The sequence below is a fragment of the Buteo buteo genome, unplaced genomic scaffold (genome assembly GCF_964188355.1).
Source record: "Buteo buteo unplaced genomic scaffold, bButBut1.hap1.1 HAP1_SCAFFOLD_216, whole genome shotgun sequence".
Taxonomy (NCBI): domain Eukaryota; kingdom Metazoa; phylum Chordata; class Aves; order Accipitriformes; family Accipitridae; genus Buteo; species Buteo buteo.
In genome coordinates, this window is record NW_027439380.1 from 43,515 (window position 1) to 70,545 (window position 27,031).

General features: G+C 48.6%; 1 protein-coding gene and 1 non-coding gene across 2 annotated transcripts; both read right to left on the reverse strand.

The window, feature by feature from the left end:
* Positions 1-236: 236 nt before the first annotated feature.
* Positions 237-330, reverse strand: TRNAN-GUU (transfer RNA asparagine (anticodon GUU)). The gene is made up of 2 exons: positions 293-330; positions 237-272 (listed from the first exon to the last, which is right to left on the reverse strand). It is a non-coding gene; the product is annotated as a tRNA-Asn (tRNA).
* Positions 331-3,088: 2,758 nt separating this feature from the next.
* On the reverse strand, positions 3,089-25,059 carry LOC142028245 (T-cell activation Rho GTPase-activating protein-like). The gene is made up of 10 exons (XM_075022212.1): positions 25,012-25,059; positions 24,411-24,551; positions 5,468-5,629; positions 5,274-5,383; positions 4,921-5,116; positions 4,576-4,693; positions 4,280-4,422; positions 3,743-3,834; positions 3,492-3,656; positions 3,089-3,113 (listed from the first exon to the last, which is right to left on the reverse strand). The coding sequence occupies exons 1-10, from the start codon at positions 25,057-25,059 to the stop codon at positions 3,089-3,091; spliced, it is 1,200 nt and encodes a 399-aa protein (XP_074878313.1).
* Positions 25,060-27,031: the final 1,972 nt, after the last annotated feature.

Here is a 27,031-nt window from a genome sequence, read left to right on the forward strand (position 1 = left end):
AACTAAGGCAAATTATGTGGTGGCTTGAGCTCAGGTGGGAGCTAAGCCCTGCTCCCCAAGCTGGGCAGGCAAATCAGAATAAGGAACTGGTGCTATCAGTTTTCTTTCCTTCCTCTGGCTTTGCTGAGGGGACTGAAGAGCCTGTGTTTTTTTCGAGAGCCATACGATGCTTTGGGTTGGAAGGGACCTTAAACAAGGCTAGAACACTGTGGCATAGGCAGGCAAGAGGGGAGAGGTGTCCCTGGGTGGGCTCGAACCACCAACCTTTCGGTTAACAGCCAAATCTTTCGGTTAACAGCCAAATGCGCTAACCAATTGCGCCACAGAGACTCCCGAAGGGAGCTCCTCAGGGCTTCCCAAGGGCAGGCAGATGTTCGGCCACTGCCAGGGAAGCAGAGCTTCCTCACGCGTAATGGTGACCTGGGAAGAGAAGCACCACAACCCTCAATGCCCACCCTTCATCCTTGTCTCCCTGAGCGACGGACCTCCCCTCCCACGGCATTCCTGCGAGCAGTCCTGTCCCATTCCCTGCCCGCTGCAGACCACCCACCTGCAATTAGCAAGGGCGGGCACCAAATGAACTCCTCCTGGAGCCTTGCACAAGTGCTTCCACTTCAAGAAGCACAAGAAGAAGCGGGAGGGCAAGACGGGTTCCCGCCGAGCCCCCCTCGTCCAAATGCCTGCCGCTGGAGAACGCCCAGCTCAGCCGCTTGCCCTGCGCCTGGCACACTCAGCTCCCAGGACTGCCGGAGCCCTCGGCACTGCAGGTGCCTAGAGGAAACTCCTGGCCCCAGGAGAAGGCCCCACCTTCTTCTCCCATGGGTCAGCACAGCTGGGGAGGGCTGCCAGTCTCCTCCCTTCAGGCGGTGCTGCCTCGGAGGATCGCTCCCCTCGGCTGCCACTGTGCCCTGCTTTGGGGCCCGCCCTTCCCTGAGGCGATGTTTCCTCCGATTGGCTGCATGAGATCGCTCCTCCCATCCAGTGATGGGTCAGGCGGCTCATCAGTCGTCTCTGCTTTGCTCTTGCCAGCTGTGATTGGTGGAGCGGGCATGCCCCGCCTCCAACCAACACCCCCCCCACACACACACCCGGCAGGGAGCCCGGCTTTTTCCCCTCTTGCCACCTCTCCTGCAGGCCTCGAAGCTTGACTGGTGGGTTACCTATCGATCACATGCCTTGCCCCCGCCTCCTCAAATGCGATTGGCTGTCCTGGGCCCACTGACTCCCCAGGGACTGCTGGGTGGAGGTTGCCAGGCAACGAACTCCACCTTTAGGGCTGAGAGCCTCAGCATGGAGCTGTGGGCCCTGAGGAAAGGCTGGGGGTCATCAAAGGCGGGTTTGGACCCGAAAACCGAGGATTTCGGCCCGAAACAGGAGGCTCTGGGCACTACAAAGGATAGGCGCGATGCTACAGCTGACGCTGGGGACCCTGCGAAGGAGGGGAACCTCTTGGTTCCTCTGCCCTTTGCCCCAGGGTGCCGTGTATGGGGCAGGACTCTGGACTCGGGGAGAGGGAAGCTTCCTCTGGCTCACGGGCAAGGCTGTGCCAGCCCAGAGCACGCAGGAGGTTGCCACCTCTGAAGACCGGGACGAAGGAAGACTGGCCAGCTTGGCCCTTGCCGGTGCCCCCGCCACAGCAGGAGCCCCCCTCAGCCTGCTGTTCAACCCAGAAAGGGGCTCCGTTCCCGCTTACATCCTCACCTTTACCAAGGAACACCTTTAGGAAGGACTGGGCAAGGCGGAAGCACGTGCTTCCTTTGAGCGAACTTTGCAGAGCGTTCCGTTTGGGTCACGCGCGTGTGGTGGGACCCGCGGGACAGGGGGCTGAGGCTCACGTGGGCTCGCAGCCGGGCCAGCGTGCACAGCAGCCCAAGGGACAAAACCACGTCTCTGCTGGTGGCCTCCCTGTGTGGAGCTGCCCCTGCCCCCTGCAGATGTGCGGAGGCTCGCTGGGGGTGAGGAACAGCACCAGTGGGGCCTGGGTTAACGGGCAGGGGTCCGATGGGCCAGCCAGATGCTACTCTCCGTCCCTCTGCTCGGCCCCTGTGCCGCTGCTGACCCTTTAAGGTCCCCCCGCCATTCCCCACTCGTCCCCCAGTGCCCCCCTTCCGCCCCCTGCCCACACACCTGTAACCTCCTGTGACCCCCTCGGTTCCCCCCAGTGCCCCCTACTCCCCCCAGTGTGTCACTGGGCAGTGCTGTGGGGGGTCCCAGCGTGATGGGACACCGGGAGGGCGAAGCCTGCTGTGGCGATACGGTCGGGGCTCTCACCCTTCCGATTCTCCCCCGCCATCCCCCTGGGGGGCAGGGAGCGAGCGGCTGTGTGGTGCTCAGCCACCGGCCAGGCTTAAACCACCGCAACCTGTGAGCAAAAGAGTTACCTACCCACGGACGGACGGACGGGGAGAGTGCTCATCCTTCCTCCTCCCTCAGGGTGCAGGCATCCCCTGTATCACACCGGGGCGCACAAAAGCCTCAGCAGTCCGGCTGCTGTTGGAGCCCCTTCCAAAGCTTTTTGGGGCGAGCTGACGCATTCCTACCGCCCAGCACGGCGGTTGGGTTTATACCGTTGCCATGAGCGAGGGGATTCTGCAGAAACTGCCCGGCACTCGCTGTGCAAGGGTGATGGCCGCAGGGAGCAGCAAGCTGCAGGTGACGGTGGCTGCATAAGGACCTTCAGCCCTTCCTGGCCACCGTGTCTGCCTACATCTTGCCCTCGCTCGGAGCTCATGGGGCTGCTCCTCCGAGGTAGCCCAAACGCACCAGGACGTGGTCCTGGGCAACCTGCTCTAAGGGAGCCTGCTTGAGCAGAGGGCTTGGACGACCTCCACAGCTCCCTTCCAACCTCCACCCTCCTGTGCAACTCTGTGCCTTGCTTTCACTCCTAAAGCACCTGAACCCAGCCCTCATGCGCGCCGGCAAGGATGCTGGGACAAGGCACAATCCCAAACTCCTCCCCGAGGGGTCATCCTCAAACAGCAGCTGCCCGCTCCAGAACAGCCGATGGCGGACATACTCAGAAGAGAGAAAAACCGTTTTATTGAGAACATTAACTGCGGTGGGGGGCGGGCCCAGGGCTCACAGGGGTTCAGCCAGTAACAGGAAAACGGCACCTACAAGGACAGAGTCAGAGAGCGCTGCTGAATGCACAGCGGCAGGAAGAGGCAGGGTTTGGTTGCCCTCTCTCTGGGGAACACCGTTGACGAGGAATTGCTCATAGCCCAGAAGAGAGCGAGCTACGGCTGGCATTGCCGAGGGGAGGGCTCTGGCGCCTTATCCCCACGGGGAATGCCCTTAGAGAGCTGTGCGCGCGCAGAGATGCACAGGGCCCCTGTGCCACGCAGCAGGGCTCGATGGGGAGCCCCTGGGGAGCGGCCACGGGGTTCTTGCCAGACCCTGCGCAGCACCATCCCTCGCCGTGCCTTGCCAGCGGGTTGGCCTGACTTAGAGCAGTGCTGAGAGTTGGATGGGCAGCAGAGCCTGGTACATACCTGGGCTTCTCGACCTGCCGGACCTTCCTGCATCTTTTCCGTTTGCGATCCCCCAATACGTTTTCTCTCTTCCTCCTCTTTTTTTCTGCACAGCTTTCATCTCCCCAGGCCTGTTTCCTCCTTCGGTTCCTTCTCTTTTCCTTGTCCCGAGGAGAGCCTGCAAACCTTTCCATCCCACAGTGTGCTTAGATAGGTAAGGCCACGATCCAGCGGAGACAGTTCTGATTTTAACCCAAAGTGACTCGTTTTACCTTCTTTCCTCTGAAAGGCTGCCCAGTTGTTGCGGGCGTAGCAGGGGCTCTGCCGTGCTCTCGAGGGTGGCTGGAGGCAAAGCTGGAGGTGCCTAAACCAGAATTGTTGGAGTTCAGGGGTGGCAAGGGACGGCCTGGAGTAGTAAGGGACTGCTTGCCAAATTACCACCTTAGCTCTCTGGGGAAGATGCTGCTTTGCATCATCCATCCACATTTTGCACAGTCCACCTGCCCCAAAACAGACTTGATGAAACTGTGATGAAGTAGGATCCGAGCAAAAGCCCTCTCAAGTTGACAGCTACTCCCCGCTGTCTTTTTGTAGGTATTTGGTTGGATTAAGCACATGCTTAATGCATTTGAGAAAGGACCTTTCCAGTTTTCCATACAACGTATGACTCCGTGGGGGAGGAGGAGGAACCCCAAACACACAAGCCATCGGCTGGCCGGAGGAGGCCCAGCAGCTACTTGGCCTCCTCAGAAACTACCCTCCTACCCGAGAGACACTGTCACGGTGCTTGTGGAGCAGAGCTGACATACCTCTGTCGTTTTGGACTCCGCCACCATGTCTCCCCCAGCTCCTTTGAGGACACCCAGAGAGGGGGATGCATGCAGAATGGCTTCTGCCTGGTGGCCCTGGTCTCCTCTGCCTGCAGGGCCACTTTGCTCTTCCAAAGGCAGGTCTAGAAAGCAAAACCATGTGCAGCAGTGACGCCTTGGAAGTAGCACACCTAAAGCAAAACCCACCCCAAGCCCTACACCGGTTTTCTTCTTGACGTTGAGGTTTCTGGTATCCCGAGCCCCAGCCTGGGACAGCCCTCAGTTCCTCCTCATACCTGTGGCTCCGTCCGTGGGGGCTGGCGACTCCCCAGCTGATGGACAGGAGCGGCCAGCCACCTCCTCCCCAACAATGTCGCCGCAATTTTCAATCATAAACAGCGCCAGCGTGTTCACCTGCACACATCAAACCCTTGCTCTCAACCCAGCTGCCTGAAGTTGTCCCAAGCAGCCTTTCCCACTCCCGACCCTTGCCTCTGCACAGATGGCTGTGGCTGCGGGGCTGCCTTTGCAGGCAGCCACCCCACCGGCATTTGCTCAAGGGAGGAGGCAGCCAGGGACCTCTGAGCAGCCAAGCTCGGATGGGCCGGCAAGGCTGCAGCCGGCTTGCCAACACAGCGCACCTTCTCGGTCACCTCCAGCATGGCCTGGAGCGGGAGCAGGTCCTCGTCGGGTGGGCTCAGCAGGTTTGGCCCAAGGCAGATGGCCAGGTTGCTGCAGCTCATCCTGCTGGTGGCTGCGTTGCGGCCGATGTGCTGGAGGAGGGACAGCAGCCGCTTGAGGAGGAAGAGGTTGGCTGCAGGCAACTTCTCGGCCACCCTGAGGGAACAGGGACACTAGGTTGACAAAGCAGATTTTGCCCAGGCCTGTTGTCCAAGGCAGGGGGGAGCCAGCGGCTGAGTTGCCCAGCTTTCCAGGTGCTCTCAGCCAGCGGCCAGGGCTCCTGCTCAACAGGCAGGCTGCTGCCCGCACTTACGCTTTCAGCTCGGAGACCTTCTCCTCCTTGCTGGTCCTCTCCATGGCTGCCATCCAGTCCTCGTAGAGGTGGGTCACCAGCAGCTTGTCGGGGATGCTTCGGAGGAAGTCCTGCAATGCCAAGGGCTCTGGGTGAGCCTTTGAAGTTTCCAGGCCGGCCAGGAGCTCCTCCAGCCGCAGGTCAGAAGCGCTCACCTTCAAGACGGCGGCCAGCAGGAGTGCAGGCTGGTTGCCCAGGTCGACATCGGCGTCGCGGTCCAGGGCCTCCCGCAGCTCCCGAAGTTCCGTCCCGCTGGCAGCTTTGCGGAATATCCCCTCCGTCGACGGTCCTTCCCGGCGCAGGACAGCCAGCAGCTCCTGCAGGAGAGGCAGGAGGACAGTTGCTTGGCCGAGGAGCTGCCTTCCGACAGCGGTGGCCAGAGCACTGCCCCAGAGCGGGCTCCTTGCTGGGGGTGAAGAGCCCAAGCCGCCATCCCCGCAGCTCCTGGGGACGCCCGTGTCCCCTGTGGAGCAGCCGGAGGGAGGGCTCCTACCGCCTCTAGGGAGCATCTGGAGGGCTGGGGACCCCCCCGGCCAGGCTGGCTTACCTGGATGGGCCGGGGCAGGGAGCCGTCCTCCCCGCAGAGGGCTGCCAGGGGCTGGCCAAAGAGCGCCCTGCTGCAGCCAGAGCCCACCTGCCCTGGTGCCTGGGCAGCGGCCGGGGTCCTCCGATGAGCAAAGGGCCAGGGCAGCCCCCTCCTCTTCCTCCTCCTGCTGCTGCTCCCTCCTGCTGCAAAGGAAAGCCGAGCAAGAGCCCGTCAACGGAGACCGCCGGGCCAGCGCTCCCGGGGCCTGCCCTGCCCGCAGCGTGGTGCTGAGCGGTGCAGCAGGACGGGCAGGGAGCCAGCAGCTGGACCTCCGAGCTCCGGCTCAGCAGCTCCAGTTGGGAGGCTCCTGAGAGCCGGCACGCCACCAGGAGAGGAGAGCCTGGCCCAGCCCTCGCCCTGTCCTCCTCCAAGCTGTGGGCAGCAGCAGAGGCTCCGTGTCCCCGCAGAACCACGTCCAGCGGCCGCTGCCCAGCGGGTGTCCGTCCTTCCTTCCTCCTGGAGGTGACATCCTGCCTCGGGCTGCCCAACCTGCATGGCGACACTCGAGGGACAAGTGAGCACAGCTCCAGCGCTTGCAGGAGCTTACCGTTCTTCCCGAAACTCACCCGGTGCGTGGCAAAGTCCCCCTCCGCTGCTCGGCGGGACCGTCGGAGGCCCTTGCTTGGGACCAGCCTGCAAGAACCAGGCTGCGCTCAGAGAGCAGCCCCGCGGCGCAAAGGGCCGCCGGCGAGCTGCCAGCCGGCACCGGCAGCCTGAGCGTGGCAGAGCCGGGACCCTCTGCCCTCCCGGGCTCTCTGCCCCGCGGGGCAGGTTTCCCCCCAGCACCGCCGGCCAGGATGTGCCGGCATTCCCGGCGGCTCCCCAACCCTCTCCGCTCCCCGAGCGGCACCACCCTTCCCTCCATCCCTCACCCCACTGGCCGCACGTGCCGGCACAGCCAGAGGCGGGCGAAAGGCAGCCCTTCTCACCTCGGCCTGGCCCTCCATCAGCCTCTCCAGGCTCCCGGCGCTGAATGTCCTCCACTGGGCAAGAGAGAAGGAGCGGAGGCAGGTGAGCAGCGATGCCTCTGCCGCTCGCTCGGCGGGAGGACCAGGGCTCGGGGGCAGAGCCCAGACCGGGCAGGCACTCACGGCGTGGCGGCGGCCCAGCTCCTTCTCCAGGAGCCTGATGGATGGGACAGGCATCACCCGGGCTCTCTTGGCTCCTTCTGGTGTCCTGTGCACCGGGAAGGGACAGGGAGAGAGCTGGCTGAGCCCCAAGCCGCCTCTTCTCCCTCCTGCGGCAGCTCTGCCCGAGCGAGAGCTGCCGGCAGCCACGGGGGCACCTCTCCCCAGCTGAGGAGCTGCGTTCCCCCGTCCGGCTGCACCTGCAGCATCCCCGCGGCTTACCCCAGCAGCGTGCCCACCCACAGCTCCTTCAGCGCCCGGGAGCTGCAGAAAGAGAGGAGAACCAGCGTCAGGCCCCGCTGCGCCCCAGCCCGTGGGCAGAGGCGGGCGCCTGCGCAGCCCTGCCCCGTGGGGAAGGACGCCGGAGCGGGACGAAGCCCCGTGGGGCAGGACAGAGGCGCTGCCCGAGCCCTGGCTCCCCGTGTCCTGCCAGAGCAGCTGCTTTCGCCCTCCCCTTCTGGGGACCCAAAGGGGATGCGGGACCTGCCCATGCCCCCATCCCTCCCTGCCGGCGTGCTGCTCGATCCCTGCCCAGGCTCTGGACGCAGGGCAGAGGCCGTTCTCACGATGGTGCGGGTGTGCTTGGGAACGTCTCCCGCCTGGCCGTGGCACTCACCCGAAAGTGGCGATGCAGGAGCCGCTGGGCCAGACGAGGAGGATGGAGGTCCTGTCCTCATCACCGCCTTCCTCCTCTTCCTCGTCCCCCGCCGCCTCCTTTCCGCCGCTCAGCACCCACAGCTGGTCCAGGGCCAGGCGGAGCTGTGGGCGCAGGCTGGTGCCGCGTCTGCAGAGAGCAGAGAGGAGAGGCAGGCGGTGAGCTGGGGGTGTCCTCCTCGGGGTCCCCCCGGGCAGAGCCCAGTCCCCCACCTGCCCTTGGGACGGATGGACGGACAGCGATGGGCGCCTCCAGCACCCACCAAGGTGCCGGGGCCTGGGGCTGGTGCCGGGGTGTCCCTGCCCCGGGGCCAGGGCCAGGGCTGGGGGAAAGGCAGCTGGGCTCTGAGGGTCTTACTGCAACTTGGCGATCACCAGTTCCTCCTGGAGGAGGAGAAGGCGTCTCTCGCTCCTCTTGCGGCCCCGGGTCAGCCGCACGTCCGCGCTCAGCACCGCCTCGGCGTCGGCGAGAGCCTCCCTGCAGAGCAGAGAGCGGCGGGCATGAGAAAGGCCGCTGCCACCGCGGGTCCCGGCCGTGCCCCCGAGGCACAGGGAGAGCTCACCTGGAGCCGCAGCAGCAGTTGGCCTGGCCCATCCTGCCCGGGAGAGGAGGACCCTCGCCGTGGACCGAGGACGCGGGCCAGTCGGCGACAGCGGGGATGGGAGGCGAGGTGCCGGTGCCGGTTCGGTGCCGCTCGGTCAGATCCTGCCTCCTCCCAGCGCTCCTGCGTGCCAGCACAGCTCCGTGCTGCTGTCTCTGGCGGCCGTGGGCTCCAACTGACCAACATTCCAAGCCCAGCGACCAACATTCTAAGCCCAACGACCAACATTCTAAGCCCAACGACCAACATTCTAAGCCCAACGGAAAGTGGGAGGGGCACTGGGGGGAGAGTTCTTTCCAATGTGGCCGTCTCTGCCTGGCACTGGGGAGCCCAGGGCTCGACAGAGCAGAGGGGAAGGGCTTGGGACTTCTGCAGTCTTTCTTGCTAGGACCTTCATGCCCCAGAACTGTGCATTTCCCTAAGCCACTGTGTCTTAGTCACAAGTGTGTGGCTATCCCTGGATTCCCCTTGCTTGTCTATGTAGCACCCTTCCCATTCCCGCCCTTCATGCACATCTCCCTGTGCCACTGCGATGAGGATTAGAATTGTGTGGGTTTTCTCTAGCCAAAGCAGTGGTCAAATTGGGGAGGCTCTCTCTTGGCATGGGACAGTGAGAAAGAAGATGACCATGCTGATAGGGTGCAGATACAGTTTCCAACTTGGTAACGGTAACTTGGTGTTTTGTGCTTTCTGCATTGCTCTGTGTGCCTCAACACTTCACACTGCAAGAGAAAGGGAATGTCATGGTCTGGACCCAGACACCAATATGGACCTCCCTCCCCACGAGAGGGAGAGTCTGTGCAGCATCACACTTTTGCTCTGCCCTCATTAAGACGAAAACCACTTTCACCCTAGACGATTCGTCCCTGAGAAAGACAGCTCTCAGACCATGCAACACTAGCTGGGACAAACATCCTCTCCTGGATAGTGGCATTAAGATAGGCTGTGTATTTTGAACCGTCTGAAGGTCATTGAAGAATGGCCTTGTGAGAAGGTAATCTTGGTGAAGCTGTCGACGGGGCTTCTACGGACATGGGCTCACACACTAACAGACATAGCCATGTGCCACTTATTCTCTTGATCAGCTAAAATATATGATCCATTCGTGAATTGATCTCTTCCTGAATAAACCTCAAACTTCTAAAACAATGACCTAACCAGCTTGAAAAGGCCCCAGGACAGAAACTGAAGCCATAGTCTTAATGGTCACTTTCCTGAAGAGAGATACTGACTTTACAACCTCACTCTGGTTATAATCACAGGATTTATCTTTGCTGCTGCTGCTGCTTTCTCCTCTGAGGCTGGGATTTTGTTAGAGCTATTTTAGACCAGGTCCATGTGATGCAATGCTGACTCTGGTCAGGACTATTCCATGCTCCTGTCTAGAGGCTGCTGCTCACTGTTTGGAGGGAGGAAGGGAGCCTAAAACTTCCTATTTTATCACAAAACTGTCTTTTTATTGGTAGCCCAAAATATTATTGTTTTATGATCTTCTCCAAATAGAAAAATCCCTTACATAAGTCATTTCACCTGCAGCTGGTACCACTTTCACAGCCCTCTCGATCCTCTTCTGTGAGTGCATTACAGGTACAAGCACGTGGCCATCCCGTGGGGTAGCATGTGAGCAGACAACAGAGGGCTGAAGTCTTTGAAGTGGTTTGTTGGCAGGCAAAACAAGCAGGAGAGGCTTTCCAAGCGCTCATGGTGCTGCAGTCAGAAAAGCGTGTCAAGAAAATGTGTGGAGATGAGCTGCACGGTGAGCGTGGGGCTGCCTGTTCCCGTCATACCCAGAAAAGTTACTGTAATTTGTGGTTCTCCTATTCTGGGCCAGTGGGATGAAGCTGGGGTATAACCTTGAGAACTTAACTGGTCGGGAACACAGAGGAAGCAGTCAAGCACAGAATCTGAGAGAAGTGTAGTCCTGAGCATGTCCTTTATCAAGGTGCCTTGAAGACATTCTCATAGTACAGCACACAAAAAAAGAATTGGGCAGCACGTGGAAGAAGACTCAGAAGAATGCCAATAATACTGCAACTTACCATAAGAAAAGTTGCAATTTCAGCATTTCTTTCTGTTCTCTGTTCATTCTAGCACTGTTCAAGACAATCTGGAATGTCCAAGAAGTGACTGTGTCTGGTCCCGCAGTTAGATGAAATCTCCCAGCTGTAAAAACAGCTGCTGCTGCCTATTTATCACACAAAAACATGATTTCTTGATGGTAAGTCTAGTTCCATGTTGCTCTTTGCCAATGTCAGCAGATGTTGATGTTAATATATACAGCATCAGGAGCAACAGAAGGAATCACTGTGGCAGCTGTATTTTTTCCTCTGCAATGAAGGGCATTCCTGCCTTTTATTTGGACTTTGTCTTCAGAAGTAGAAGCAATGCACTACAGTGTACAGGTTAACATCACTTCAGTAGGCTTTTGTGAGTAAATAACAGTCCCATAAGCTCTAACGACATGAGAAATGTGGGATGTGAACTAAATACGATAAACTACTGAGTACAGGTTTTTTTGGTAAAGTACTTACACATCCATGAAGGAAAAAACCAAAACGAAAACACCATGTTTTGGGATACAACTGACATTTTCCAGCAGGAAAAATTCACTGTGTGCAGCAGAGTTCCTGCTAGGATAGCAACAGTGCACACTGCGGTTACTCTTTGGACAGTTCATGCTAGCTCATCCTACAGAATGGCCGTCTTGCCAGGATGATTCTGAGTAAGAAGTTTTACTGCCTGCATGCTCTGTTAAGTTAGCCCATATTTGGGGTTTTCTGTTTGTTTTGGTTTTTTTTCTTGATGTTTGCTTGCTGTTGTGTTGCATTACAAGTTACAGGAGCCTTACATTGAAGGGAAAGAAAAACAATGTTAATGTATGAAGCCCTTTTTGTTACTCTAGTGAGCACTTACTTATGCCACTAATCCCATGAAGTTGCTTGCATAATTATGCAGCCAAGTTAGAAGTTACCCACATGAGTCAATTTACTCATGAAGGTACATCATTGCTAAGGATGGTGTTGTTGTTCCAAACAAGGCAAGACAGTTTGCTTTCTCTCTCAGCACCTGCTCCTCAATAAATAGAAGAGGGCTGATCTGGAGTGAGAATTGCAATACAAACACCCAACTACCTGGAGTTTTGTTCTGCAGAACTCATGTTAAAATCGGGACTCATTCTAATTGGGGTCTGTCAAACAAATAGAAAGATAAGCCTTGCTTTTGTAAGACAAACATGAAAGAGGTTGATTATCAGGCCCGATTTCCCTTAGATAGTTCACTGCATCCCAGGTTACATACATCTTTTCACTTAGAAGCCTGGAGGTGAAGTGAATGCTGCGTGTGCTTTTTTGTTTATTTATTTTTTGTTCTGTACAAAACAATCATCTCATGTGGAACCTTGCAGATGGCTTTGCAATAGATTGTAGTGGGTATATACCCCCTTACTCTAGTCTCACTTCTAGATTTCAAGTTAATTGTTCTTTTGTATTCAGAAGGAGAAAGCTTGTTCAAATACCAACTGCAACTGCCGGGAAACTGGCAGGCAGGCCTGTTGCTTTCTTTGGAGGAAAAAAAAGCAGCTAATTCTTGTATTCACAGGCAAAACATTCATAGCTTTTTAGTAGGTGATTTTTAAACTATAAAGACGTTAGAATTAGGTGAACACATCTTTGTTTTAATGTGCCTCACTCAACACTTTGTATTGTTATGTGTGAGGGATACATTTTTCATGGTCAAATTTCAGCTATGTTGCATGTAAATATAGCAGCATTTGTAAAAGCTGAGAAACACAGCATGTTCAAAGTTTCGTACAGATATGTGATGGTAACCTACCTTAATTGTCATTTTAATCAGTAAGTACATCCTCACGTATCATTCCTGAAGCAAGTGAAGTGAGGTGACAGTTAAATAACTCAGGCAATTAGACATGAAACACTGTGAAGTTTTCAGGTGGCTGCTTTTGTTTCATAAACCAAAATATCAGAAATCCATATACCCAGTCAACAAGATTTGATATAGCAGTTATTTATAGTTTATAAAGGGAAAATGGGGTTTATATGGAATATACACTTTAAGTGAATTCAAGGCACAAAAAGTTTAAAAAAAATTAGCAGAGGAGCTATAGGTATGTTACCGATGGATAAACAGAAAGAACATACATAGGTTTTTCCCCTTCATTTCTGAAGGAAGAAAACAGCTACAGTGAAAAGAAGGATGCACCGAACTAACTTACAACCAAGGGAATGTGGAATAAAGCAGCAGGAAAAAAACGGCTTTGTGAGACAGGGGTAGCAATCATCTTAAACGCCTAAGCATTTGTATGTGTTCCCTACTTTTTGTGGGTAATCGCTCATAGTGTAATAGTGTGTGTTCAAAATTCTATTCATCTTGTACTTGCATTTCACATTTTAAAAACTCATAAGCAAGAAGTTTTTTATTGTTCTCCTGCAGTAGAGGTGAAATCCAGAGGCTGACAAAAGTCAGGAATCTCAGCAGGAAAGAAGAAAAAGATCATTTGGTTGTAATCTTTAAAACTAGAGTTATTCACTAAAGCCTTTTTATAAGACAAGCATCTAGAACACCTTTGTTTCACGGGAAAATACTAAAATCGGTAGAAGAATGGAAGTCTTTCAAGAAGGAAAGAAAAAAGGTGGTGCTGATGTTACCCAGCAAAAATTGTGATTTCTATCTTGGATCTTGTGGTGTTTGGTAGGGTGTTTTAGTCCTGGTTTTTGTATTGCTCAAAGTCTGTGAAAAAGCTATCATCTTATCTTGAGATACAGGCTGAAAATATATTGGCTATTGTAAAATCTCTCTTACCTCATTACATGTGGGATTGGAGGTATGGGTCTGATTTGCATTTCATGAATGTTTGGGGTTCTTTGTGTCAGGACAATATCTCACAAGGCCTTTCATGCTGAGTGCAGAAGGGAACCTGACTGCCCTCCAGTTGAAGGATAAATGAGCTGGTTTCTTGCACAAGGGATCACGCATTGTATGCAGATAGCAAATTCCTTCAATTCTGTGTGAAGCTAAGAATGGTTACCAAAATATGAAGGCTGAAATGTGTTTGTGTGAGGAAGTTCTAGACAGGAATGTCTGCATAATGTCACTGTTTCAAGTGAATTTGTGTGAGATTGGATGCTGGTGCAGACTGAGGTTGGGAGAGTGGAATTTGACTCCGAGTCGGGGCTTTTCTGGTATATATTTTCCTCAATGTAATAGGTATCTGAGTCTGGAAGTTTCTTCTCATCAAATATCTGCATTTTTATATATGAGTGGAAAAGTATGGTATTAAAATTATTTTCAAGCGTGTTATTCTCCTGTATTGATATTGAATCAGTTAGAGAACAGAAGCCCGAAGAAGTGACTTCTTTTGCCAAGCCTGATTCAGATAAAAGAACAATACAACACAGATCATTGTTATTAAGTGACCTGGGTTAGTCAGTTTTGTTCTATAACATAAGCGTTGTTAGTCTTGGTAATTATTGGTGTTCTGACTGGTCAAGCAGCAATTTGCATTTAATTGTGAGGAAAGATTATTTGTGACAGTGGCACATATAATGTAGTACATACATATTTATCAGGTTAGAATAAGCTTAAATCACATCTCTTTTCTTACTTCTTACTAGGAAATACCTTAAATGCCTATTTAAAACAAGGTCCATATTTAGTGTTTTTCATGAGTAGGGATGCTTTTCTGAACCTGAACATGAATTCCTTTGTTTATTTTCACTGGTTTGTTTGGGGTTTTTTTTCAGAAAAATAGTGCTATCTGTATACTATCAGCATTACCAGGATCTGATCCAAAGACCATGAAAATCAGTGGAAATGTTCCCACTAATTGCCAAAAGCTTTGGAGGAAGCTTCATTATACTCATAGTCAGAGCAGGGTCATAGGTTCATAAGAAATAAATAGAAATGCCCACATTTGATGAATCGTAATGATAACTTGTGCTTGTTCCATATAGACTAATACATTCTGCCTACTTTGTCTGTAGCTAGGACTGGTTAAACACTAGAAAGGATTAATTACTTGATAAATATTGCCATTATTATGTGAATAATTTATATGAGCATGAATACTGCAAAAAAATTGAATTCTATTCAGTGAAAAATGGCAACATTTACGGAATAATATATTCACAGAATAGTATTGACAAGGGCGACTTGCAATGCAGACACCGGAGTCTTGTTCTACTTGAGAAGAATGTCTTGAGAGAGATGAAAGAATCTAATCTGTGTTCTTTCTCTATGGTGCCAAAACTAACCAGGTTTAAGTTAGGTTTTCAGACATATACCTGGTTTTGGTAACCTGATTAAATGTTTTTAAGAATACCCTTTTAAAAAACTTCACAGTGTATTTTTTTTTTTTAGGAAGGAAGAATAACTGAGAAATACTTGTAACTGCCTATTCAGAAAATAATGAGTTTCTGTCAGTATGTTCAGCGTTAATACTATTAATAATAATATTAAGTTCTGACTAAGGAGGTAGAGAATTTGGGAGTGAAGCTGTGCCTGGGAAGAAGGGAGGGGTGGGGCGAAGGTGTTTTAAGGTTTGGTTTTCCTTCACAGTATCCTTGTTTTGATTTGATTGGTAGTAAATTAAATTGATTTTGTTTCTTCCCCAGGTCAGGTCTGTCTTTTGCCCATGACCATAAGTGGTGAGTGATCCCTCCCTGCCCTTGTCTCGACCCACGAGCGTTTCTTTATATTTTCTCCTCCCCATCCCACCGGGGCTGGGGGGGAGCAGTGAGCAAGTGGCTTGATAGTGCTTTGATACTGGCTGGGCTTAAACCAGGACATAGGTCCTGCACCGTTCATCCAGGAACACACAGCAGATCACAGCTAGTGATCAAGCAGTTTATCTCCAAGGAAGGGTCATTTAGAAGCAAAACAAAGAACTTCTCAAGCCTGAGTTCTGAATATTTCTAGGGAAGCCAAAAGAGCACTGGCAATATCCACGAGCTCTCCCAAGATTTAATGTCTGTTACATAGTAAATGCTGCATAAAAAAAGTACTGAAGACATTATGAAGAGATGTTACATTACAGTAGCATATCTATATTTCAATTAAAATAAGGGACATAAACCTGTTTTATGTGTTCCAAAATAGGTTCAGCTTGCAACACAGTAAATGTTACTGCTAACTAGTTGGATGTGTCCCTAGAAGACGCAGTTAAACTTAATACACAGAATATTTGTAGTACAGCAAGTGAGAGAGTGGCTTATATTCACTAACATTGCAATTGTTAACCTCAAGTGTTTTGATCAAGTTAGGCATAACATGTCAATAGAACAATCAGTAGAAATGTATATTATGGCTATGCCGGAGCTATACATCGGGGAGAACAGAAGAAATACCAGTGTATTTTGATCCTGTCTTGGCTTGAACTTAAATGGCTATACAGGTCCTTTTTTTTTTCCTGTATTTGTCCTAATATCTGTATTATGTGAGTGATGCTGTTTTAAGCTTTTGATATGTGCTATTCTGTCTTCATGGAGTTATGAATGGTCACAAGCATGGAGCTAATGTCTTACGCCAGTTCATTTAAGAAAAAAAAAAGAAAAACAGGGTGATCATTTGTGAGTTAAATAGAACAGGTTATACAGAATCCATTTCTATACCCCTGTCATCAGCTGTCTCCTTGTCAACACAACTTATCCAAGTATATTATTTAATTAGAGGCAAAATAGTACTCATTGCAGCCATAGGCTTTTGAAGAGTGACCTACACGCTAAACTTGTTGCATGTAACTAACCCTACTAAAGTCCAATTCTTGCCTTAGTTTTTAGTCAAGATGCTGACATAGAGGTAGTGCAGCTGGTGGAACACAGTGTATGGATTGGTGTACTGCCACATCTAGAGTTAAGGCAAAGGACTGATGCAGCATAAATAGCAAACCATCCAGAACAGTCCATGAGGAGTTGATTTTGCCAGCATGATGCTGCACACCACCTATTCACAGGAAAAAACGAGAACTTGATGACCCAAGTAACACCCAGAAGTGGATTCAAAGCATTTAAAACCCGGTTATTATACCTGGGGACAGAAGGTATCATTAGAGCTAGAAGCATTCTTTGCACCATCTGGCTATATTGTTCAGCACCAATGGGCGCTAGAAAACCTAACTTGGCAAGTACATGTATTAAGTAATTGGACTCAATATGCCTTTGGGGAACTAAATCTGCTAGTGCAACAAGTATCAAAAATGACATTACAGAATCGTTTAGCCTTAGATATGTTATTGCTAAAAGAACGTGGTGTGTGTGGTATGTTAAACTTGACTGAATCCGAACGTTGTATTACCATTCATAATGCCACAACTTCCATTGAAGAAGCCCGGGCAAAGATGAAAGAGATAGCTGATCAAACAGCTGAATTATTTCAATCAATCAGTCAGCTAACTGGTTTGATGGCTGGAGTCCAAACTCATGGCTGCATTCCATTTTGGGATCCTAGGGACTGACGGGGTGGGGAAAATGGCTTGTAAATATTGGACTTATGATATTAATTGGATTTATATGTTTAAAAGCTGGCCTTGCCATAGTAAGATGTATGATTAGCCGCCTACTATCTTCAGCTGTCTCTCTCTCTCTTCTAATCTCTGCTATATTAAAATTTGGGACGCGACAATTGTGTATCTGTAATGCAGTTGTAATCATCTCTGCCTGCACAACGGGCATGAGGTCCTATTTTATTTTAAAGGAGCTACAGTGAATCAAGTCAGTGAATCTAATGTGCAGTCTTTCTGGCCAAAAATATAAGTATTTACTTTAGGATAAGAGAAACAGCACCTTGAACTCACTGGTTATACTGACTCGACTCTCTGTTGCCTGAAAATGGGGCCAAGGTTGGCTCGGGCATGGGTGTCTACATGAGAGACATCCACGTTGAGTCAGATGAATCACACCCCAGTCTCCTGTGTTCCTCATCAGGTCTCTGACAACTCTGCTGTTAGCCCTTACTGAAGCCAAGTACAGTCTCTGTCTCTTTTCTTTCTTTCTTTCTTTAACACAACGCAAATTCAGTCTTAGACATTCAGTTGCAGAAGAAAGTTTGTGTTTGAAGATCACGCTTGGATCTTCGAGTAGATCTAATTAGATGCCTTTTCCTCCTCGCTTCATCCCTGATAAGCTTAGGCACTCTCTGTTTGTCCTGTTTCTGAGGACCACTGCCCAAGGCGCCTAGCATTGCACAGGGAGATGCTGTATCTCATTTTGCACTGTGAATTTTGTAAGTCATCAGGAATGAAGTATTTTGGGGACATAAGCTAATTACATTGCACTTAAGTGAAAAAAGTGCTCTATAACTTCCGAGAGATAATATTGGAATATAATCAGAATATAAATATTTGGGGCAAAAGATGCTTAAAAAGTTAGGTAAAAATTGTGAGCATAGTGCTGTTTTTTTAGTTTGGATTTGTATATGTTTTAAAGTTTGAATGTAAACAAGTCTGGTTGAATTGATGTGGAAAATATGTTCAAATTGCCAAGTACTTCTTTCAAACAAGAATAAGCAAAGTAGCAGCTACAGAGAGTGTTTCAGCTTTAAAGTGTTTTGTATTTTTCAACCCAAATCTCCAATTTTCTGTTAAAATTAAAGTGGCCTAGAAAACCAATCTTTTAATTCTGTGTCACCAATTTGATGATCCACCCCTTCTAAGAAAATTATTGTCAATATTGCTTAGTAGAGACGTAGGCAATTAGTGGTTGGACTGTGGCCTCTCAAGACACGCGTCTCATTTTGTCCAGAAGACTCTCAGGCTGCAGCAAGTGCCCAGACATCACAGCAAAAGTTGAGGATCTAAAAAAGAAGCCTGCAAGTTACAAAGGAGGGATGGGCAAGTAAAAGGCAAAAGCCTGACTCCCATCTGTCCTAAATAATGCACTGCTCAGCTCTGGGCTGGCAGCACAGGCCCCCTGCAGTTCGGGGTCTTGGGCACAAATCTTCTGCAGTTAGGTGCTTACCTCCTTCCTCAGACAGGAAGAAAGAATAAAAGGAGATCCCCGTTACTTAGTTCAGCGAAGGGAAAAGAAAGTTCTATTTAGATCTGATTGCCTGTTTTGAAGGGTGGACTTTAGCACAAAGGCGAATAGTGCCCCAGTAGCAGGTGGCTGGGCAGGCAGAGGGGCTGCAGGGAGTCTGCTCCCAGGGAAGCTGTTCCCCTTTGTATAATTTAGGAACTGTTGTATTGGGGGTTTGAAGCCGAGTTCCCAGCAGGGACATCCTAGCTCCTCTCTCTCTCTGGCCATTAACTGTCCCGAATCCACTGTGGGTTTACAGAAAGTGGGTCAGGCACCGTTAAAGGGGGCTTCTGTCCTCAGGATGCCTGCAACCTCAAGCTCAGCCTTGCGCTTGGTTGGTGAGAGAGCCATGGCTCTAACTGCAAATCTGAGTGAGGAGGGGGTGTGGATATAGGAGTTTTGCAGGGAGCGCCTGAGCCACTGGGCTGCTGGACAGGGCGAGACCCATGCCAGCCAATTCATCTTTTAGCTCCAAATGCCTTTTGACAGAGATGCAGTTCTCCTGGGGATTGTGGGGACGTGCTCCTGCGTCTGGAAAAGATGGCTGAGTTCCTGGCGTAAGAAGGGCACTGAGGTTTAGAGGTCGGATTTGAGGCAGGTATGTGATCTTTAGTCAAAAAAATGTATTTTTGTATAATCAAGCAGTTTTTTACCTCTCCTCTGCTAATCCAGTGTGGAATATGAGCCAACAAAGGGGAAGGGTGAGAGGAGAAAGGCAGGGAAGAGAGAAAGAAAGGACACTTCCATGCTCCGTTCTTGGAAGTGTTCAAGGTCAGGTTGGATGTGGCTTTGAGCAACCTGACCTAGTGAGAGATGTCCCTGGCCATGGCAGAGGGGTTGCTCTACATGAACTTTAAAGGTCCCTTCCAACCCAAACCATTCCACAACTCTATGATTCTGATTCTATGAAATGCTAACAGAGTGCTGCTACCCTCGGTGAACTGCACTCCAGGATGCTGCCACTGGGAATGCTTTGCTGCGCAAGAATGCTGGGAAGACCAACTCACTGTTTCCTATTCTTCAGCAGCGATTTAACCAGGTGACCCAAAGCTCCCAGAAGGACTATGGACGCCAGGATGGCCAGCACCACAGCTGCACTGTACATTAGCGCCGTTTGCATTCTGCAGCCTGTGGACTTTTCTCACCAGCACCTGTAGGAGATGAGACAGTCCCACATATCCATGTGTTCTGCACTGCTGACAGTCGCACAGTGTGTTTGAGAGGCTGAACGGTTGCTAGATGCAGCTGTGCCCGTGGGCTTGGGGCAAGGACTGCTTGCTGGGGACCCTGGATTCCTGAGGAGTGCAATACAGTATTATGAAGGCATAAAAAATAGACAACCAAAGCTGAATGCCTCAGCCCTGCATTCCCCCTATGGCTCTGGAATGGCAGCCAGCTCACAAGCTGAAGTCACACAGCCTACAGCCACTGCTGTAATCCCATCTGGAGGAGAAACATTCCCCTGGTACGTTGCAATCAACTGCTTCATAAGTGAATGGCAGTGCATGGAAGATGAGCAGCAGACACAGGTGTAAGCCGAGACACCCAAAGCTGCAAAGGCACACGGGTGATGTTCTGGGTAGAAAGTTTTCATGCGAAGAATGCGTTAAGCTCACTGCAATACCAGTAATCGTTAAATGTTGGTCTGCAGAGCAGCAGCTGCAGAGGGGATAGAGTGAGCTTTTGCCTGTGACCCAGCAAAGGAAGTGAAGACTCACGACCTACTCATCCGTTCCTTCCAAGGCTCTACGTCAGAATCCCACTGAGATGCAGAGCCTCTTTCTAAGTCATTTAGAAAGACTACAACAGCCTCCATAAACAATGTCCTCTCTCTCCCGGACTGAGTTGTTAGTCTAATAGACTGATACTGTTTTTCTGAAGTGAGTGCTTGCAGCTCACAAACAAAACAAAGAAAAGATGAGTAATGTAGCAGTCGTTTCATCAATTTAAACAAATTAAGACCTACTATCAGTCTTCCCTGCAGCAGGCCCACATAAATTAACACAATCTAAGAGCCACACCAAAGGCAAGTCTAGTGAAATAATGTCAAACTAGATTGAGTGCTGCAGGCTGTTTGGGGCAAGATTACTGCTCATTTACCATCTCTCTCGCCCCACAATATGTTGGTTTCAGCTTTGTTAGCTGCTACAGGTCAACTGATGGAGCCACCTCACAAATTTACTCCGTGCCCCAAGGACTTGAAGAGCTTGATCTGAAGTATCTTTTATACATTATTTCAATGGCAGTTACTACAGCTCTGCGTGATACTTCAGAAGAAAGTTAAAAGTTGAACTTTAGCATAAATCCTAGTAGTATCACCTTTAAAAGAAGCAAAAAGGCTTCAGCTGTTTTGATAAGAACATATCAAAAATCCTTACCTTGCTCTCACCAAGTTCTGAAATCCATTCTTTGGCCAAGTTATTCAGTTTACCAAGAACAACCAGCCTGTAAAGAAAACTTGTGTATAAGTTTGCCCTAAAAAACCCCAGGAGATTAACAAATTTTACAGCCTTGTTATACCTGTGATTCAGTTCTTCCTCATCTTCAAATACCCCACATGCTTTCATTGCTTCAACCAGCTTCTGAGTATGAATGCAGTCTATATCCTTAGGAGGAGCCAAGCTAATGGGAGAAGTCATTCCATAGTGCCTTTGAGGCTGGTTCTGCAGCCTAGGAGTACTGTGGGAGACAATAAAATACTGAAGACCCCACAACAGAAAAAAACAACAACAACAAACCAACCACCTTACTGGAAAATACCCTTCCACTTACAGGTTTCCAAATCAGCTTCTGCTCTTTTGCCCATCATTAACATGAATGAGGGGAAAAAGATCCTGCTTATGGTTTTTAGATAACTTGACCTCCTTGCAATCAGAAGCAGCACAGGACAAACATGGCAGCACAACATTAAATTAAAAGCAGCATGAAATTTTTTTTTTTAAACACCACAGAACCCTTGCTTTAGAAAGGGAAAAAGGGAGAAAGAAACCCCTACTTTGCATTACCAGCTGAAACCAGGGGAGAGAAAGGAGTGGGACAGGAGGTGAGGACTGTACTTAATGGATCAAGGGTCTCTACAGAAACACTAGTAGCAAAAGGGGGAGACACATGAAAAAGGTCTCTACAACTCATCATGCTTGTCAAAAAGCCCATATCCAGACCCAAAGGCTAAAGGGATTAATGATGCCATTATTCAAACCGGACATTTTCCTACTTCATATACGGACAACTTCAAATATTAGCTGGGTTAGTCGAGAGATGCTTAGAACTATTTAAGGCATCTGACCCACTTCGGCTGGAATGGGATGAGGAAATGCTCAAAGGACAGCTTCAACACTTGATTTTAAAAAGATTGCTTATTGCAGCTCCTTAATTCTAATTGTTGCCTTTATCTTCCACTGAGGGAAGATGGATTTCTCTCTCTCAGAGTAGCTTTATCCAACTACAGACATGGCTTTTAGTCATCTGGTGGGTTCCCCCCGCCTCCCTTCTCTATGAGCTCATTTTTCAAACTTTTTTCTACGTGTTTTCCAAAAAGCTGGAGCGGGGGGGTATTAGGACTGTAGTCCTATCAACTAGTCTCCCCAGTCAGAACAGCTCTTTACTTACAAGGGTAACTAGGCCTTGACCTAATTTGCCTTGCCTTGTTTATAGGCATTGTCAACTTCCACTTCCTAAGTAAAAATAGTCTTAATGAATATTTTCCTTCTTATGATATTATTTCCATAACAAATACAGAAGGAAAGCTTATGTTTAATTGATGTGAACTACATCTAAATTAGAACACCTACAGCAGCAACTTCCTACATGCTTTACGTATTACTTGCAACGTACAACTTGCACTTCAGAGAGTTTGCACAACACAAGAACGCGTTTTAGACTTTGCTAGCATCCAAGATCTTTCCAGTGTACAGAAGGCCACCATCTGCCTTTCATTGCCCCGTTCTTCCTACAGAGGCTATAATTAGAGATTGACATAAAGGACAATATCAATTAGATGTAGCAGATATTATTAAGAGCAAAGTCTTCTAGGCAAGAATCGATAGTTTTCAGTTGCCTGCATGTATTACTCAAAAATTGATCTCATAACTTAAAAGTTGAGGAAAATCGCACTTGGAAAGCCTTACTGAGAGTGACTTATGCCCAACAGAATGTGTTCCCCTTTTGGTATTAAAAAAAAAAAAAAAAAAAAAAATCTTACTTCTCTCTCTCAACTGTACCAGACTGCCAGGCATATACAAAGAAGAGAACTTAAGAGAGAAAGTAGCACACATGGCATACTACCTATTCATCCATCAGCCTTCTGTTCAAATGAGAAGTCTCTGGCAGTTTAATATTTTGCCAGCTCTTGCTATGATTTGTCCACCACAGTGAACAGCTCCAACCTACTTCTGTTCCGAGAGATCCTAATTTTATACAAGAAGTTAAACTGATTTGTTCCAAGTTTTGACACTTGTTTATAGCTTCACAAAGCTGCAAGCCATTTCTCCTGCATACTCCAAGAGACAACAGATAAGTTCACACTATTACAGTTCAGGGAGTTGCCTTCAGCCATCAGGGTGGTGTATGAGCCTCCACTGTGAATGCGTCTCTCCGACTCATGCGGTCAGCTTGCCTCCAACCGGGTAGAAATTTATCACTCCAGCCTTTTCCACCCACACCACTTGGGAGGAGGAATGAATGGAAATCAGCTCCTGAACCCCCGAAATTGATAGCACAACCCAAACCAAACCAAACAAACCAACCAATCAAATCCAACCAACCAAGAAAACCCCCAAGCCCCATGACCTTCACTGAAGTAACACCAGCTACACCTTCCATTCCTACCACACAAACTCATGCCAATAAAAGCCTGCAGGCACCTGCTGGCAAGTTAAAGCACCTTGTTCCTGACGCCAGCATTCAAAGAAAGCTGCTTTTTTTCCACCTTGAAGCTGGGTCGGTAGCCCGAGAGCAGTGACAAGCCGCAGGCGCTGGCAGCCCGTACGGCACAGATATTAACTCATTTTCCCTCAAACTTCTTTTATCTTCTTCCACGTACGCTTCCTATGCTGTTGCCTCACAATGATGTATTTGGCCTGCTCTTGTCCCTGAACTGTTATTTTCTTGCTTCCTGGAGATTTTAGACAATCTGTGGGATGGATCCGGGGTTTTGTTCTGATTCATCTTTAAGATTTTATAAACACAGTGCACCCTTACAATCTATCTCTAACACATACATACCAAAAGGAAGGACTGACATGACACTGCAGTAATAGATAAAACAGACTCCTCTCTCTCCAACTGAGAGAAAGCAGCTTGGCTATTTGGGCTGACTAAACTGAAGAAACTCAAAATTGTCAAAAAATAACAGTGTTGACTTTTCCAAGAATTGCTCAATCAGTGTCAACGAAGTTGTTAGAAAAAGAATGTTGGAGGCTGACTTCTATTGGGAAATCAATTTCTACAGCCCTGTTCAGCCAGAAATCAAAAGGCTGTCTGTCCACCTGAGCCTTTAATTGTTTTTAATTCTGATATGGAATTATGGTTTCCTGCAAAAAAGTTCCTTTTTCAGAGTCCTCTTTTCGATCAGGTACTGGAGTTTTATTTTAAATAATTTTACTGCAAGCACAGATCCCCTTCGTTAAAGCCAATTCAAATTAGGCCATTTAAAAATTAAGGACTGCTTGTATTCTCCACAACTCTCTGTCCATACTTACTTCTTTATAAATCGGCTGTTGCAGAAGTTAAAAGTGCTACGGCCTCGTTTAACAGCTTACAAGTAGTAATACATCGAATTTCTGTACAACACTTGCAGTTCCCAGCCTGGTCTGCCACCTGCTGAGCAAAGTGTACTGGCTCTCGCTGGATGACCTTTTGGAGTGGAGAGAGGAAACAGCAAAAAATCCCATTCAGTTTATCTGAAGAGAATTTTTTAAAAGACATTCTAAAGTTACAGTTCCTTACCAGTGGTGGGTATTGATTGTCCTTGGGGGCCCAGATGACTTGCTAATGCTGTTGCCTTCACACAGGAACCTCATAGCCCTTCTGAATAAACGCAGACAGTTGGAAAATAAGCTGTACTGAAATATAAGAATCGCTGCATATGTTGAAATAAAGCTTACCTTCTCTTCCAACGAACTGCTGGTGAACAGAACACTCATGAGTGGTGGTGGAGGCGGTGGCAGTAGCGGCTGCTGCTGCTGCCGAATCTGCTGACGCAGCCTTTTTGTGTAGCCAATTCCATTTCTTAAATTGTTCACAGCCTAGAGGCAGAAAAACATTTACAAAAAGGGTAAGATGAAACTTCAGCAGATCTACGAACAAAAGCCTTCACAGAGGAAAATTACTTGTATATTCCTGTAAATGCTATCAGTCCTAAAAGAAACCAACAGACAGATATATGAAACCAACGTGCACATCACATGAAACACTCATACTAATGACTGGTAACTCAGAGTAACTGTATGTAATGTACTTCAGTGTTAGCGCCGAATTTGAAAGCGAGGCAATCATGTCAAACAAAAGCGTGACCTGAATTTGCCAGGTTGTCTCTAAAGAGTTGTAAGCTTCTGTGACAGCAACAGATAACGTATTTGGAAAGTAAATTTAGCCTTATTCAATTACGCCTTGCTTAAGGAGATGTAAATTAGTATCTTCTTCCCTTTCAGCTTTCTACAAATAGCCTTTTCTTACAAGCACTTTATGTAAATGTCATCACATTACCTCGCGTAGGCACTTGTTGGCAATTAAAGCATCAGGTGAAACATCCATCTGATGCCACGCTGGGCATGTATGTTCCTCAGATTCCAGCAATGCTGTTCTAATACCTCTGTATAATTAGAATAATCAAAATAGTATTTAGCCAAACTAAGGAAGTTTTGGGGGTTCTCATCAATTATAAAAGCACACATATGATTAATGGGTGAATATGGTCTTGAATTGAGAGCATGAAGCTAGAAATGTTCAACAGTGTAAAAAATCTCTAGTATGCAGCAAATAACTATACAGTTTTGATATTTCACTATTGTAACATCTGAAGATGTAGCATAGGCTGTGTCTTGATGTTTCAACTAGTCTCTTTCCCACCATCTAGTACAGTGAGAAGTCCCCAACCTCAAGGTTAATGAATAAAACACGTCTCAAAAAAACATTAGTAGGTTCGAGTTCTGAAGGTTTTAACCAACTCTCCTGTGGAGAAGAATGTGAATTAAATGCCTAACTATCCCTTTGTTGCAGACCACCAAAAGTCCCCAGAGTTGGCTATATAATTTTGTATGAGAGAAAGGGCTGTGGACAAACTAAACGCATTCCATACCTAACACTGTAATCACCTGCACAGTTAGCCACTCTTCTCATACTCGTCCTTCTGCATGTAAAGAAGATTTAACTAGACACGTAAAAAAGGGGGAAAAGCTTCCTGGCTTTCTTTTGCCCTTTATACGAGAAGAGCGCTTTCGTATTCAATTCATATTAAATATTAAATAGAACTGGTAACAAAGTTATTTTGTTATCTCCTCCTTCTGCTTTCAGAAGATCAGATGTGATGTTTTGAATCAACAAATATGGGAGTAACACTTACATTCATCACAATAACTGTTTCCACAGCAGGGAATAACAGCTGCATCAGTCATTAGATCCTTACAAACAGAGACATCACAGCTCGTCTGGAACAGGATCATCATCATCTCAGGAGGAGGACGACTCCTCTGGTAAAAAGGGAGGCTTTTCCTTCTTTTCTCTAGCAGAAGCTTCCCTGGAGGAAGGGCGGGGAAGGAAAAAGAAACAAGTTAAAGATGGGCAAAGGAAAACTTTTCCAAGCTTTGGATTTTACCAAAGGAAGAGAAGAGATGGAATTCTTCTCACTCCACATTAGCCTTCTAAAACACAGGTGCTTAGTTTAAACTACTTTTCTACAGCCACAACACTAGAAAGGGAGGGGGGAACACTTTTCTTTCTGCAGAACTCTCCCATTCATTGGATCAACTAAGAAAGAAGCTCAGACTAGGAAAATTTTTTTTTGACAGCTAGAAATCAGGCAAAATGAATCCCACCTCTCCTTTGCCAGAGGATAAATGTAAATTGCAGGCACAGGATAAAGGTAGTCTCCGAGTAATTACATTTTCTAAAAGGAAGACGTCTATGTTACAGCTTCTACAAAAGGAGATCCATGACGGAAAACCAAAAGTGCTACCAAGTGCATTTTAAAACAGCCACTCTTGTCAGCTGTCCTGGTTTCAGCTGGGATAGAATTAACTGTCTTCCTAGTAGCTGGTACAGTGCTATGTTTTGAGTTCAGTATGTGAAGAATGCTGATAACACTGATGTTTTCAGTTGTTGCTCAGTAGTGTTTAGACTATAGTCAAGGATTTTTCAGCTTCTCATGCCCAGCCAGGGCACCTGACCCAAACTGGCCAACGGTGTATTCCATACCATGTGACGTCCCATCTAGTTTAGGAACTGGGAAGGGGGGGGGGACAGGGATTTTCGCCGCTCGGGGACTGGCTGGGTGTCGGTCGGCGGGTGGGGAGCAATTGCCCTGCACATCATTTGTACATTTCAATCCTTTTATTACTACTGCTGTCATTTTATTAGTGTTATCATTATCATTATTAGTTTCTTCTTTTCTGTTCTATTAAACCGTTCTTATCTCAACCCAGGAGTTTTACTTCTTTTCCTGATTTTCTCTCCCATCCCACTGGGTGGGGGGGGAGTGAGTGAGCGGCTGCGTGGTGCTTAGTTGCTG